The 16684-nt window shown below is 45.7% G+C and overlaps 1 protein-coding gene across 1 annotated transcript; it reads right to left on the reverse strand.

The window, feature by feature from the left end:
• LYSMD3 (LysM domain containing 3) lies at positions 1-8149 on the reverse strand. Its single transcript, XM_004586204.2, has 3 exons — positions 7922-8149; positions 3856-4120; positions 1-1339 (listed from the first exon to the last, which is right to left on the reverse strand). The coding sequence occupies exons 2-3, from the start codon at positions 4108-4110 to the stop codon at positions 677-679; spliced, it is 918 nt and encodes a 305-aa protein (XP_004586261.2). The 5' UTR covers positions 4111-4120; positions 7922-8149; the 3' UTR covers positions 1-676.
• Positions 8150-16684: the final 8535 nt, after the last annotated feature.

A 16684-nucleotide genomic window follows, 5' to 3' on the forward strand; every position in this document is an offset into this window, starting at 1 on the left:
CGGTGACAAAAATCCCTCTAGGGTTCTGGGCCTTTTCCAGTGTTCTAGTGACTAAATGGCAATTTCCCAACCATGACACATTTTAGGGCTTAAAACATTTACTCCATCTCTTCAGCTTTATTACAGAAACTATATATATGTTCCCAGGTTCTGTTTCTATTTCACTGTGAAAACACAGCTGCTGGACATGGCTTGGAGAAGTTTCAAAATTCAGTGTTAACCATGCTATCATAAATAAGAAGCAAACTTTTCTGCAACTAAGTTATCTTGGTGGCTAACAGTATTATTTCTTCTTGAGTTGTAGACCCTGACACTTTCATTCTGCTTTATAAATTTAACACTAATGACCTGAAGCCAAAATAATTACTGGAAAAAAAATGTAAGCATAACTAGTCTCGAGTAAGAAAAAATGATACATCTTCCAAGTTAAAGGCCTCTCAGTCACATACAAATTCATTTCTGCTTCATGCACTGATAGAACAGATGGAGGCATTGATTCATTTTAGCATCAACTGTAGAAACTGCAACTTTAGATCCAATCCACCAATAAATGGCTCAGAAATTTTTGTAAAAGGTAAAAACCACACAGCATCTTCAATATCTACTTCTGCCTTGGGAGTGGTCTTTGAGTAGGAACTGACTCTCCTTGCCACTAATGCACTGCCGGAAGCTAATGCTAGGTTTGGGGCTCAACGGCAGGTGACTGAGAATCCTGACTAAACAGTTTATGATCATCCTGTTGGCCCAAGCGTAGTCTTTTAGTTGGAGCAATTCTGTTCTGTATTTCTCTTTGCTGTGATGGGGGTGTGATTCCTGAGTCCAAATGGGAAGAGTCCACCGTTGAATGGTGGCTGACATCCACCTTAGCTAAAATTTCATAGTAGAGTAAATAAAAGATTGGCGTTATTATACCTACTATCAACATGATGACCACAGCTGTCCACCACCCCATTCCCCAGTCTGCTCCATAGTACGGATCCTTGCGTTGAGGACTTTTGGTATCATGGTCAAAGCGTATCTGTTGTGTTGTCAAGGCAGACACCACCTCATTCAGGTTCTCTCTCTTGGTGTCTGTACACCTGACGAGCTGTTCAATGTCTCGATCTACTTCTTTTAAAAAGCTACCAGCTGACTCAGTGGAAGCCAGGGAATCATCAGCTGGCCCACTTTCATGGTGTTCCGATGCACACTGCACAACTGGACGGAAAGCCTGTCTTCCTTGGGGAGGATGAAGTGTTTCAGTCAAGGAACTGAACTTTTTGACTGGAATTTTGATGGACCTAAGGGCAAAAAAGTCTTGATCACTGATGAGATTGTTAACCCTCTTGATATCTGCTACCTGTTTAAAAAAACAAAAACAAAAACAAATGCAACATTCAACAGATGGATAAACCAAACCAATGGTTGCAATACTCACTCATCCCAGTGATCTTTTGGAGGGAAAAAAATTCAGCTTAATTATTTGTGTTGTTGCCACACCAAGGGGAGAAGGGAAGGTTAATTTAACTTGTAGATAAGAATTCTACACCACTTATTATGGATCAGTCTAAGAACATGGTCTTGTCACTCCTGTGTTAGTGACACTCATCTGTGCTGGCAATTAAAGTGGCTTCTAGGGTCCTTTGCTGTTTGCCTTCGGGCATCAGGTACAAATACCACAGTTCTGCTCTTTGTAAGCCATCTGGGAAGCAGGGCTGCACATGCTTATGCTCTTATTCCAATTTCGTCATTTCAGTGTTAGCTTGCCCTACCGAAGTAGCATTTTATGGAATCTACGATGCCATCAACTTTAATCTGTGCCACTGGTTTTCTATGACTCATGAGAAAAGACTACACAAAACATACTTAAGATGCCACCATCCTGGGCCTGGCAACGAGGCCTAGCAGCTTAGTCCTCGCCTTGAATACACCGGGATCCCATACGGGTGCCGGTTCTAATCCCGGCAGCTCCACTTCCCATCCAGCTCCCTGCTTGTGGCCTGGGAAAGCAGTTGAGGACGGCCTAATACTCTGGGACCCTGCATGCGTGTGGGAGACCTGTGTGGCTCCTGGCTTCAGATCGGCACAGCACCAACCAGCCATTGTGCTCACTTGGGGAGTGAATCATCAGATCGAAGATCTTCCTCTCTATTTCTCTTCCTCTCTGTATATCTGACTTTCCAATAAAAATAAATAAATCTTAAAAAAAATGCCACCATCCCATTATAAAGATGTTCACATGTGTGAAAACATACATAATTTAGAATTCATACAATGTGGTAATTCATCTTCTAAAGCTATTTTACCCAAATTTATCACCATAAATGCATTAAGTTACTGGAAAGATCATTTTGTAAGCTTCCCATTTGTACATGGAAATATATATTACATACTGCTCAACTTGTATCCACATCCTATCCAAGGTACATACACATACTCTATGCTATTTGTGATGAGGGAGAGGATAACATTTTTCAGATTGTCACCAGCTACTGTGCTAGGCTTTCCCACCACCTTTAAATCATTAGTCTTACTCATCAATTTCCATTCATTTACTGTTTTGGAAAGGCAGAGAGACAGACACCAAGGGAGATTTTTCATCTGTGAAATCCCTGCTGTGAGGATGGCATGTGGGAATCAATCTGAGTCTGCAGCTGGGTGGCAGGGACCCCGGCGCGTGGACATCACCTGCTGCCCCCATGGGCATGCATTAGCAGGAAGCTAGACTGCAGCCTGAACCAGATACTCCAGTACAGAATGTGGGTAATTTAACTGCTGTGCCAAATGCCTGCCCTTCATTCATCATTTTCATCAATGCTTTACTCTAAGCCCTCATCCTCCACCTCCACCTCATGATGCTGAAGGTGAAATGAGTCTGGAATGGTTTGGGCAACATGATCAATGACAGACAATGACATCGCTGCCACATGCAGGACGGTGGATGGTGGGAAGAGCGGAGGGCAGACTGCAGACACATTAGCTTTGGGATGCTTCACACACAAGTGACAGCATTTCCAAAAGTTAGTAGAAAAATGGAATTGATAAGTTTACTTTGGTACCCAAAACTGTAAAGTCCATGCTTCATTTCATAATTTGCATTTTCATTATGTCCACTTTGGTTCATTTCATGCAGTTGTGGAAGACACATCCTATTCTGTCTGAAACTCGGGAAATGGATCTCAGCTAGACATACAGGTTTGTGCAAAAGTGGGAGCTGCAGCAGAGCAGACAGATTCACTAGAAAAGAGACAAAGGTGACAGGAAAGACCCTTGGGAATACAGCGCCGTGAGAGAAATCCACAAAGGACACGAAGAACAAGCAGCCGGGACATAGGATTGGTGACGTACACTGAGCTGCAGATGTAAGTGCTAACAGACACCATGACTTCAGGACAGAGCTGGAATACTCACACAGTGTACAACTGAACGGCCACAGACGGGAACAGGTAAGACTGGCACATCCATACTATGAATGGCATATAATGTTTAGAATAATGTCCTATAAGGCTCTACGTGATGGTCACAAGGGAAACCTATCATTTACTAAAAAATGAAAACTGCTAGCTGTAATCAGTATGGCAGAAACCACTTTTAAAAACAAGACATTATCATTCCCTATACATGCACACCGTTATAGAAAAGCATTACTGTGCTAACACACTTGTTATCTCAGGAAACTGGGGGAGATAATATTGAGTAAAATCATGGGATTGGAAATAAAAGTATCTAACATCTACTGACATGATCAATTTCTATGTAAGATAAAAGCAAAAAAGGAGGAACAAGATAAAAGGACACAGAATTTACTTCCGTTTGGGGCTTGGCAAATGAACAAGTAATTTATAGTTGATTGCATTGTATAAAACCAAAACTTACCGTGCAGCAGTACTGAAGGGCTATTGCATTTAAAGTATCCCCTTCTTGGATGTCCTTTGTTAACACTATAATGTCATCAAGCCTGTCTCTCGATGTACTTCTTCGCATTTTATCTTTTCCTCTGGATCGAAGCTCATACGCCTCGACATCCTCCTCCAACATGTCGCTGTCTGTGCAGTTCCCAAATGCATGCACTTGCCCACTCAGTTGAACTCCGGCAGCAGGAGAACTCCGGCTCTGATGTCTCCCTGCCATCACGTTAGGTCTAGAAGAAACAACACAGACAGGGTGGAATGCAGCTGATTTCCTGATTTACATACATCTCAATATGACAATCCTCAATGTCTAAAAAATGCTTTCGGGCCCAGCGTGGCCTAGCGGCTAAAGTCCTCGCCTTGAACGCCCCGGGATCCCATATGGGCGCCGGTTCTAATCCCGGCAGCTCCACTTCCCATCCAGCTCCCTGCTTGTGGCCTGGGAAGGCAGTCGAGGACGGCCCAACGCTTTGGGACCCTGCACCCGCGTGGGAGACCCGGAAGAGGTTCCAGGCTCCTGGCTTCAGATCGGCACGCACCGGCCGTTGTGGCTCACTTGGGGAGTGAATCATCAGACGGAAGATCTTCCTCTCTGTCTCTCCTCTCTGTATATCTGACTTTGTAATAAAATAAATCTTTAAAAAAAATGCTTTCATTATTTAAAAGTTCAAGTCTGAGTTTTGTAACTGTTGCAGTACAACATGTCTGCTGGCAGTGCAGACACTGGCATGGAGGGAGGAGATAATTAGCTCTCACAGGACACGCTGCATCATGAACTGGACAGGAATCCTGTACTCAGGCGACGGGTGTCAGGACACCTCTATGCCAAATCCACACGTCTGAGTCCTTCATATAAAATGGCATAGTATTTGCATAGAATACATCTTACTTCATCTCTATAATGCAGGATAAATGCTATAAAAATAGTTATCAGATTGTTTAGAAGAGGGTGAGATGTTCACATGTTTGGTACAGAAGTGACTTTTTGTCTTTTTTTTGTTTTAGATCTGCAGTTACTTGAATCTGTAGATACTGAATCAATTGTAATTATATTTTGACAAAGGAGGCAAAATGCTATCACCAAGTTCTTATTCTGAGTATGTAGAAATTAGGGAAATATTTTTGTTATGCCTTAAAAAGTATGTATACAATTTATACCCCAATGAAATCAATATATAGGAGTTGTTTGGAAAAATATATTTATTTGTGTTTTGAGAGAGCATCACTAAAGAGAAAGAGAAACATCTTCCATTCCTTTGTTCATGCCCCAGATTCTGGAGACAGAGCCAGGCTGAAAGCAGGAGTTAGAAACTCACCTGCGTCTCCCCTGGGAGTGACAAGAACCCAAACACGAGGGCTGTCACCTGCCGCCTCCCAGGCACGTGAGTAGGAATCTGGATTCAAAGTACAGTGGGCAAGCCTCAAACCGGGAGCCTATAGGAAGCCGGAGTCCCAGGCCATACAGTAAACCCACTGCACCGGAGACATGGTTACACATGAGCACACAATACTCATGAAGGCACACTTTCTAACTTCTACAGTTTGTGCTCATGTGAAACTGCAGTCTGTTTTGCACTGCTTGCTCCCTGGCTCCCACCAACTTCAGGGTTTTCAGTGTGCATGGGAAGAGCCTTCTAGAAAGGTCATGATTTTGCTCTCAAAGATTTTTATTAGTAGCGTTTTACCCAACACAGTCCCCCATCAAATCCATTTATAATCTATGAAGACTGAACATATGTACTTAAAAAATGTAAACCCAACTGGCACTTCAGCTAAATGATAAAGACACATTAATGAGTACTTTTTGTTTACTTGCATACCTACTCTGACCCTCATCAAGATGATACATCAGTATTTTGATTACAAACAAAGCAGATGAAAAATCAATTGCACACTCACTGTTTTGGTTTCACATTAATTATTCCCAAGCTTCCTTTCAGATATTGTCAGCAAAGATGGATAAAGGCAGTAAAAAGGCATTGGAAATAAGACACTTTGGCCATGAAGTGGCTCAGCTATGAGGAAGGCCCATTCAGGACCATGCGTGCCATGGTGTCTGATTTGTACTTCACAAACTGTGGTGCCATTCTCGTCGGGGACTAAGAGCAGGGCAAAGGTGTGTGACTATGATTACCCATTCTCCTGACAGTAAAAAGCAATAGATGCTATAGGTAGCAGGCTATGGAGTCAAAAGAGAGGTGTGGGTGAGAAATACAACTTTACGACTAATCTGGACACAGGTGAGATCTGGAAGAGTCTGGAGGAGGGCCCAAGATTGAGCTGTGACAATTTCTAAAATTGACCACCTGGATACAGACACAGAAACAGGCCTGCAAAGATGGTAAGGGAACCACTGGCGTTACCGGCACTAGCTGCAACACCAGTATCTTGAGCGCCAGGCGGAGTCCTAGTGGCTCCACTTACGAGCTAATGTGCATGGAAAGCAGTAGCCCAAGTCCTTCAGCCCCTCACAGCCATGTGGGAGACCTGGATGGATTCTGGATTCAGCCTGGCCCAGACCCAGCTGTTGTGGCCATTTGGGGAATGACTCAAGCAATAAGGTTACTCTCTCGCACTTTTCTTCTGCCTCTCTTTCCCTAAGTCTGTCTTTTCAAATAACAAATCTTGAAAAAAAAAGAAAAAAAAGGAAGAAGAAGGATGGAAGAAGAATATAGACAAGAGGAAGCCACAGAAGTGTAAGCTGGAAGCAGAGGCAGAATAATGTCTCAAGGACATTTTGTCTCCGTTTCAACACTCTAGTATCGAGTGGGGGCTATGGGAGGGGAGGGATCAGCAGACCCACTCTAACTGCCTTAATTTCTAAAATGAGTGGCCGTAACATAGAATGTTTCACGTAATTGAATCCACCCTTGAAGACTAGTATACAGTTTTCTTCTAGGTAACACTGTAACACTTTAAAAAGTCAAGAATTTCCACTCAGCACAGATAACTCACAGCTGCATGCCAAGTAAATGGTTTCAACAGCTACCCAAAGTACTATGTATCTTACCAAGACTCTCGATTCCTAACAGCCAACAACCTAAGTTTGTCCCAATTCATGTGTAAAGCAGTTCTGACACCACGCTCACACCTGTTCCTCCAAGGGTTAACAGGTTAGCACCCACTTACGTGACCAAGTCTTTGCGGTCAAAAGGCATCCACGATCAAAAACGAAAAGCCAACAACAATAACAAAACTCTGAGCCACTCACTATGCAGCAATTTGCACACAACTACACGGACCCACTTCTGCTCTCCTTGGGGCTTTTTTTCTCTCTGCTAACGTGCTGTTAGAATCTTTGAAAATTGGCTCACTGCAGCTAACGAATTCCCTGTGCGATGCCGAAAAGCGCCTTCAGACACCTCCACCACCTCCGTGGTCACGTTGCTCAATCAGTATCTAAAGGCTTGTACCTTTGGCCTGTTTAATGAAAAGCTGGCAGCAGAGTAACAACGACGGGGTATCCCATCTGAACGGCTAAGGACGGGCTGCGCTGCGTTCCCAAGCGGCACGGGGTCGGAAGGGCTGGAGGGGGCAAGCTGGCAAGCCAGGACCAGAGATGACCCCATCACCGGGCACGGAGGGGGCCCCAGTCGCACAAATGGACGCACACGGACGGCCACACCCAGCGGGCTGCAAGCAGGGTCAGCCGGCAGCTGGCCACCGTCGCCCAGCCCCCTGGGCCTGCAGTGACAGCTGTCGGGCGAGCGGCCAGCCCCGAGCCTCCACCGAGGACCACCTCCCTCCCACGTCTGTCTGCCCTCCCTTCCCCAGCTCCAGCGAGGCTCCCCCCCAAAACACAAACAACTCGGGTCTTTCCCTGTCACAGCATCACGACGCGGACACCCACGGGGCCAAGGCGCCGGCCCAGGCATCCGCCTCCCGCCGAGCCTCAGCTCCCCCGCCGACAGGGCGACCCCGGCCTGCCACGGAAGTGGGGGGCTTCCTCGTCTCGGGGGTCCCCCCTACGCAGGCCCCGCCACCCCGGCAGCCCACGCTCCCTCCCCACCTGCCGTCGGCTTCCCCCTCACCTGTCCCGTCAGCATGAACGGGATGCGGCGAGGGGACGGCTACCGGGTCCGCCGCTGTCCCGGGGATGCGCATGGCCGAGCCTCAGTCTTCATGCTGCCCGAGTCTGACAATACCAAAAGCCGCCCAGAACGTCGTCCGCCCTCCCGGCCCTGCGCCGCCGCCACGTCCGCAAGCCTGCGCTGCGTCATCGCGTCCAGTGGGCGGAGTGGGAGGAGGAGGCGGGCGGCGAGAGCCGGCCCTCCGTCCGCAGGCCCACGGCCCTCACGCATGCGCGCTGCCGCCGCCGCCCGAGGGGGGTGGAGCCGGACTGCCAGCCCCGCCCCTGACTCCTCCCCTCCGGCCCGGCTGAGGCGGCGCCCAGACCCCGGCGACCTGAGGAGACTTGAGGCGACGTGGGCGCTGAGCCCCGCGGCTCTGGGGACCTTGTCCCTGTCCTGGTTTCCAGGCCGCTGGCCGCAGGGGTCGCGTCCTGTGGAGAGGCCGTTAGGGAGCTGGGTGGGATGAAGACCGTGAGTGCCCTAGAGCCTGGCTCCGGCCCAGCGCGAGCCCCGCAGCCTCGTCCTGGGGCTCCGTGCGTCGGGGCTGTCCCCCAAGGAGAATTCCTCAACCGAAAGTGAGGAGACTGGCGATCTGGTCACGTCGGGGGGCCCTGCCCGCGGCGCTGACTGAGGCGAGCCGGTCCGCTGCCCGCGCCGCTCGAGCCGGCGTGCGGGGACGCGGGGCGCTGCCTCGCTGGATAGCGGCGCAGTTACGCCTCCCGAAGCCCTCGAAACTGTGTTTTAAATGTTATTCCAAGGTGGTTTTTTTCTCTTCTTCTTCCTTGGCGGGGTTGCAGGGAGGCACCGCGGCAAAAGCCGCGGGAGAAGAGGACTTGGGAAGAAGGGGGCGGGGGACGGCTTGTCGGAGCCCTCTGTGTGCGGTTGCCCTCGTGACACCGCTGTCTGCGGCCATTCGTCGCCGAGGCGTTTTCCCATCGGGAGACAAAGGACCGACTGCCTCCTGGATGCCCGGCGCCCCGCCCCTCGGGCCTCATGAATGTTCATGGCACGCAGCCTCCTTTCTGGAAGGTTCTTTGGCTTATTGTAATGCCAATAGGCAGTGGAACGCTGTGGCAGCTGAACTGGTAGCATTCCCCCAACTTCCAAGTGACCCTTACCTGTGGGGACTTTTGTTAGAAACAACTTTCTCAGAGGTGTCTACAAACTCTGGAATTGTGATTTTTTTTTTTTTTTAACTTGGAGAGGAGAAAAAAAAATATGCAGGGGCTGAACTTTTTACAGAAGGGCCACCATGGAATTCTGTTTTACTTTTACCTTGTACAAAGGAAGCAGTTGAGCCGTCGTTTTGGCAGCGTTCCAAAGCGCTGGCCAGTAGGAACACGCACTTTGTCTCCAACAGGATTTTTTTTTTTTTAAGTTCTCCACAGAAAGGGCTTCTCTTTAAAGGCTTTGAAAGAATCCATAGTTTCTGGAAATAGGTGTTTTTGTCACATTCAGATTCTGTGGTTGTAATAAGAAGAGATGCCGATTTAACCTGCTAATGAACTCTTCTGGCAGTTTCCATCACACTTAGAAATACAGTTGGCTAATCCATGACTTGAGAATCACATACAAACACGGATGTGTAAGATTGGACTGTGTGCAGCATAAAGCAGAAGCCCAAATCTGCAGACATTCTTAATATTCATCACAGCCAACTGGAAAATTCAGGTCCAGTTAAAGCAATGGGATACCAGGCTTTGGTTCAGAAGAATGGAATTGATCTGCATTTGCTGATACATTCATTCATTGACCTGAGGCCTGTTTGCAGAAGGAGAAGTACATGCAAGCCTTTTGTTTAAGGGACTCAGCCAAAACAAACAAAAAGACTAGGCAGCATGTACAGCCAAGCACGTGGAAAGATCTCCAAAACATATTTTAAAGGGAAAAAGGCAAATTGCCTTGTACATCTCCCACGCCCTCCACACACTCATCTGTCTGTTCAGGAGAGACATTTAACGTTTCCTTCAGAGTTAAGGAAATGTTACCCGTGGCGGGAGGGGACAGGGCAAGAGGTGGGCAACACTGCTCATCTTTCCCTCTTCAGCCCTCTGGTACAGGATAGGCAGTTAAGTGTGTCCATTCATGAAGAAATAGAACTGAAGACATTTGTATGTTGAATAACTGAACTTGTTCCTTCCAGAGTTATCCTTACCACCCATATATATATATTTTTAATTTCCTTTTTAAATTATTACTTCCCATGATAACAGTTTTGTAGATAGAGGTGTTTCCTCCTCTTCTTCCCTTCCTCTGTTTTTCCTCTTCCACTGTTATTTCCCCAGAATATCACAGGTAGTAGTGCTCTAATGGGATGCCTACAGTGTCTTAACCTACTATGCCACAATACCAGCACTTAGTTTACATAATTTAGATGTAATCTAGCAGGTGTGCCCAGTGACCTCCCAGGCTGCCTTTCATTTTGTTCAATGTATGATTGTCACAGCTTTGCCATAATATGGATAAAAGGAGAAGCAGGTATACTTCAGGAATCCAGAACTGATTATAAATGCTAGTAATTTAGGAACATTCAACGTGACCTGACTATGAAGATGCCTTGTATCTTCTGTGCACTCAAACTTTATTAGATAAACACCATCTTCAGAGAGCTGGCACACGTGGAAAGGAGTAGTCCAATGTTTATAACCGCAGAAGCCGCAACTTGAAAGGTTTTGCCATCATTTTTGCATTCACTTTATATGCACAGACATATCTGTGCAGGTGGGTATATCTGAATAGCTCACCTTGTTTCCGTGCCTGGTCCTCTGAAGACCTAAGATGATCCAACAGGGTTCAGTGAACCAAGAGGAAGCATGGGGCCTGGTCCAGGTCAGAGTATTGGGTAAGGGCACAAAGTGAACCCAGAAGTGGAGGGCACAGTAAAATAGAGTTCAGAGCACAAACCCCACCTCATTTCTCAGGTCTTGGTAGGACACTCACAGAGTCAGGAAAACTTAGGGGTGGAAAAGCCCACAGGGAGAACAGGAGAGGCACCAATATTTATTCATTATAGTTTAGATCTTTCTAGAGAATTAAGAGACCACTTCTGTTCCAGTTCTCAGGTATACCAACAGTATCTGAAAAATCAAGCAAAAAGCTCAGAAGTGAGACCAGTGTTGTGGCATAGTGCATGAAGCCACTGCATGAGATACACCAGGTCTATGGGCATTGATTTCAGATGAAGTTTCTGATTCCTGACTTTGGCCTAACAAACCCTGCTATTGTGGCCATCTGTAGAGTGAATCAATGGATGGAAGCCCTCTTTCTCCCTCTCTTTGTTTTCTCTCCCTCTCTCTAACTCTGCCTTTCAAATAATTAAAAAAAAAAAAAGCTTAAGAACAAAGCTTCCACACTAATATGAGAAATCATAGCAAGGTGATACAGGCATACTTATGATGAAGGTAGGGCTTTTTGAGAAAGCCCTGATGGAAGTGACATCTGGGTTTTGGGGGGTTTTTTGGACAAATATTTAATTAAGCCAGCTACTATGTTCCAGGCTTTGCATTTAGCATTGGGAAGATGCAATGCACAATAAGCCCAAATCCTTGCAGTCATGGAGCATAAATTCTTGTGGTGAAGATAGAAAAAAGCAAAATGAATAAATGAAGCTATCAACATGTTAGATGGTAATAAGGAAATGGGGGGAAATTAGGGTGGGAAGCTGGAGTGTTTGGGTCAGGGGACTCTGCCATTTTCCTAGGGAGAGTGAAGGGAGGACGGGTTAAGCTTGCTAGACACACACAGCCCGGAGAAAGAAAGTGTTTGAGTTCTATGGGTCTTTGAAAGGACTGAGCTTAGCTGTGTTGGAGGAACAGCATGGAAGCTAGCATGGCTGGGGAGGACTGTAGAAGATGAGGGAACCAGATCAGCCAGGATGTTAACTTTGAGCAAGGTGTAGGAACGTTGCTTAAGGTTCTTGAGCATGGTGGCGGGATCTGCTTTGGAAAAGGATTCTTTATATGGCTGCAGTGGATCCAGGCATCCCATTGCGATAACTCAGACAAATGGGAGATTGGCTCCATTGAGAGGAAAACCCAGTTTTTCTTAAGCTAATTTGTATTTGAAACATTTGATTTACATAAAAATTCACCCAATAGACCGATTCTAAAGACTCTGTACTTGGGGTACTCTTAGGCAAAGGAAGACAAATTTACCGCTGTATGAAATGTCCCTTCTGCTTTCTCACTGTGTTTTACATAAAGCTCAGGTTGAGCTGGAATTTCTGTCCCGCACTCCATTTCTTCCCAAGATTTAATCCTATTTGGCTTGTAAATCCTTTCAGAATTATGTGAAGCAAAGAATTACTGCTGACTTCAAAGAATGTTTCACACTTGGGTTTACTCCATGGGAGACATAGCAAAAGCAGTGGAACAGTCCGACTTTCCATGCAGAAGAGTGTTTTGATTGTAACTCTAATCTGTTACTTTGTACTAGATCCAATTTGTGTAAGTTGAAATTCAGGACTAACTTCACTTTCATTACCCAGTTCTTAAGACACCTCCAGAGAACATCTATGATGGACTTCCAGAAAGCCAAGGCTGGGAGGTTAATTCCGATTGTCTCCAAAACTTCTAGCCCACATATGGTGTCGTCACAGATGGTAGCCTTCTGAAAGATTCATTTGAAGGGAAGCTTCTCCCCCCGAAAAAAAAACCCACAAAAATAATTCTTCTTTATTTCTTGCAACAGTTGGATGTGCTTTGAGGTTATCTCCCAAAGGATCAAGTTCAAGCTGGAACTGTGCCCCTCTGTGTGTTGATGTTGAGACGGGGGAGAATCAAAGAGAAGGCCCTTATTGGAAGGTAACTAGGGCAGTGTTGGTGCTGCCTTTGGAATGTAGTTCTCATAGGATCCCAGTTTGTTTCCACGAGCAGAAGTTGTTTTAAAAGGTGCTGAGACCAGTGAATCTCATCATGCTTCCTGTCTTGCCATGAGAGAGAGAACTGCATCTTTTTTCTACCTGTCTCCATCAAGCACTTGCCATTCTGTGATGCAGCTAGGAGAGTGAACTATTGGGGCATTTGATCTTGAGCTTTCTTTTTTTTTAAGATTTATTTATTTTTATTGGAAAGTCAGATATACAGAGAGGAAGAGAGACAGAAAGATCTTCATCTAATGATTCACTCCCCAAGTGGCTGCAATAGCTGGAGCTGAGCTGATCCAAAGCCAGGGGCTAAGAGCCTTCTCCAGGTCTCCCATGTGGCAGCAGGGTCCCAAGACTTTGGGCCGTCCTCAACTGCTTTCCCAGGCCACAAGCAGGGAGCTGGATGGGAAGTGGGGCCACCTGGGGTAAAACCGGCGCCCACATGGGATCCCAGTGTGTGCAAGACAAGGACTTTAGCCGATAGGCTACTACACTGGGCCTGATCTTGAATTTTCAAAGCTGTGAGCTCAATGAGTCCTTTTCTCTATACATTACCCAGTCCCAGGAATTGCGCAACAGCAACTGGAAATGGATTATGACATGCCCTTTGTCTCTCTCCCTGGTTTCTAACCTGTAACAATACATCCAAGTGAAAGGGAGAGGATAGAGTATAAGAACTGGGAGAAATCAGACATCCAGGACCAAAGTGCCCAATTCAGCTCCTGGGTGCTTCATCTCATCCAGCCTCCTGCTCATGCACACCCTGAGAGGCAACAGTGCTAGCTCAAGTACTGGTGTCTCTGCCAACCATGCTGGGCAGCCATGCTGGGTGTTAGGCTCCTGCCACTGGCCCAGCCCAGCCCTGGGTATCATGGGGGCATCTGAGCAGTAAACCAGAAGACAGAAGATTTCTCTGACTGACTCTCTCTCTCTCTCCTTCTCTCTCTGCCTTACAAATAAAAAAGAAAACAAAACTGAGAAGAAAAGGGGAGATTTCACATTACTTAGTATGTTGAGAATGAGACTACTTGTTAATAATTGTGAATGAATGTGAAACATAAGATCAACTACCCAAGATTTCAAGCTGCGGCAGAAGGGTTAGCAGACCTGACTTGTGTTAACGCAATGCATTGACTGCTTAGGCCTTGAACCACTTTCCAGCATTGTCTCCTCAGGTTAGTCTTATCCTCAACTCTGGGAAAGAACAACTCCTTTAGCTGCTGCCAGACTGTCTCTGATCTTTGACCCTAATTCAGAAGGAGCTGTTCAGGGATTACTCTTCCGCTCAGAAACTTCCCAGCACCATGTGCTGTGTTGCTTTTGTGTGGAGGGCAAATTGGACTCCTCCCATTGTTGGGTGAAGTTGATTATTACTGACAGCATGGAATTTTTTTTAGTCAGTGCCACCCAAGCGTTGTCCTTGCCACAGGAAACAAGTCAGTTTTCTGAACATAGGCTGAACATGGATTGGGTATCCAGTCTGCTGAGGGCGCTGAGTTCCAGGGAGTGAATGATCCTGTCACGCACCCATTCTCACCACTCAGGTGATATTGGAAACCCAGATTTTCAGGCAGTACTGCATGGTGAAGTTTTTTCTCCTTCAGCTTTGTTCTGTTGTGCCATGCTTCTCCTCTCCATTCATCAATGTTCCTGAGCGAAGCAGCATCTAATCTTTAGACTTTATCTTACATTCACAGCACAGACTGTCTCTGTAGATTCTGGAGAGAAGCTTTTTCTCACTGAAGGTAGGATGACGACCCGTAGAGAGAATTTGTCACTGCTGTCCCCATGCTCCCACCGCAATCCCCAGGTTCCCTTGAAATAAAACTACCCAGTCCCCTGGAATGCTCATAGTACCTACATCTGGCTCCTGGAAATGCTTCACCATTTTGCAGAAGAATAAAGGAGAAGAGCTGATCTGCTTCTGCAAGCCGGGAAGGGGACCCTCCTCCTTTCCTCATCTCATAGATAGAATAGTTTTCTGTGAAAGTCCCTGGTGATGGCCAAAGATGGGTCCAAAAGATGGAGCCTCTTTGATAAATCCACTTGAAAAAAAATTCTTAATTAATGGGAGGGAGATATAGAAAATTGGCTGGTTCATGTGTTTATGAAATCATTTCATTACAATTGGCTAAAAATGTTAATCACTTAAAATCAAATAGATATATTAAAGTAAAATAGATTAATGTCTTTTAGGCTATTGCATGATGATGATAAAGAAAACAATCTGCCATTTTATTTTATCATTATTTTTAAAGATGTGTGTATTTATTTATTTTAGGAAAGGCAGACTTTACAAAAAAGGAGATACAGAGAAAGAAATATCTTCCATCCACTGGTTCACTTCCCAAGTGGCCGTAATGGCCAGAGCTGAGCTGATCAGGAGCCAGGAGCCAGTTGCTTCTCAGGGTCAGTCACATGGGTGCAGGGGCCAAAGGATTTCGGCCATTGTCCACTGCCTTTCCATGCCACAAGCAGGGAGCTGGGAGGGATGTGGAGCAGCTGGGACAAGAGCTGGTGTGCATATGGCATTTTGCTGCACGAAAGCCACTAGGCTACCGTATCTGCCATTTTTAATTAGGATGAAAATTATCTTTTAGTTTGATTCTTATAAGATTGTTATTCAATGATTTGTCCAATATTTGATCATGAAAATATTATAAAATACCAGTTTCATAGTGGTTCAACTCAATACTCATGCCTTAAACCCATTTCTGCTCCCAACGTGTTGGCCTAACGATAACGTCCTTGCCTTGAACACACCGGGATCCCATATGGGTGCCTGTTCTAACCGTGGTGGCCATGCTTCCCATCCAGCTCCCTGCCTGTGGCCTGGGAAAGCTGTCGAGGACGGCCCAAAGCTTTGGGACCCTTATACCCGTGTGGGAGACCTGGAGGAAGTTCCTGACTCCTTGGCTTTAGATCAGCGCAGCTCTGGCCGTTGTGGTCTCTTGGGGAGTGAATCATTGGAAGATCTTCCTCTCTGTCTCTCCTCCTCTTTGTATATCTGACTTTGTAATAAAAATAAATAAATCTTGGAAAAAAATTCATTTCTGATGGTGCCCCTTTACTGTAAATGCTTTTCTGTTTTGATGATAGTATAGACAGTAGTTTTTCTTTTATATCATTTCAGTTACTTCACATTGCCAGTAGAGAGCGTTGGCTGCCTGGTGATGTCAATGAAAAACAATTACCATAAAATGTAGGTGTACCCATGTCTGCTTCTGATTTGCCTTTCTTGCTCTCCAGTTACATAATTTAACTTGAGGTTGTATAATTCCTTTTCCTTTGATTCCTTTCCATATGGTGCAGAGCTGCCACCAACAGAGGAGTACTTTCAGTACCTTTCACATTCTGTTCTATTGATACTACATTTTGGCAGTGGATAGAGGGACACAGTTAAAGTCTGTGCTCATAATTGGTTTTATCTGAGAAAGATTTGCTTTGAACCAGTGGCCACCCATGATTTTATAATTATCAGAAATTAACTAGCTCAGCATTTTTAGGTAGGAAACATGCACAATTCCCTGCTTGCTTTTGACAGAAAAGAAAGGCGAGAAAAGAAAAGAACTAGGGAGAACCCCACTTTTTTGGGAGTACTCCATGGGGATTACTCTAATGCAATACAAACGCTCTATTTGTAGGCATGGCACTCTTTCAAGCACAATCCTAACTCCAAATCCCACAGGGAAGAATATTCAAAAGGATTTTTAGTTTCTCAAAAGTGAGACAATGCAATAGAAATGTCCTAGTGTGACTTAAATGCAAGGATACTTCAGAAAGTCTGTCGAAAGTGGAACCAAAAGGCAAGTTCATTTCAGTATTAAATTTTTTTTGTTAAACCATACCTAGCATTTTCC

Source organism: Ochotona princeps, chromosome 28 (assembly GCF_030435755.1).
Source record: "Ochotona princeps isolate mOchPri1 chromosome 28, mOchPri1.hap1, whole genome shotgun sequence".
In the NCBI taxonomy this organism is placed as follows: Eukaryota; Metazoa; Chordata; class Mammalia; order Lagomorpha; family Ochotonidae; genus Ochotona; species Ochotona princeps.

Bases quoted from the DNA above. Each gene is read 5' to 3' on its own strand.
- LYSMD3 (XM_004586204.2), bottom strand. From the start codon at position 4,110: ATGGCAGGGAGACATCAGAGCCGGAGTTCTCCTGCTGCCGGAGTTCAA. The intron at 1,340-3,855 runs GTAAGTTTTGGT...TTTTTTAAACAG, and splicing joins CCCTTCAGTACTGCTGCACG to GTAGCAGATATCAAGAGGGT.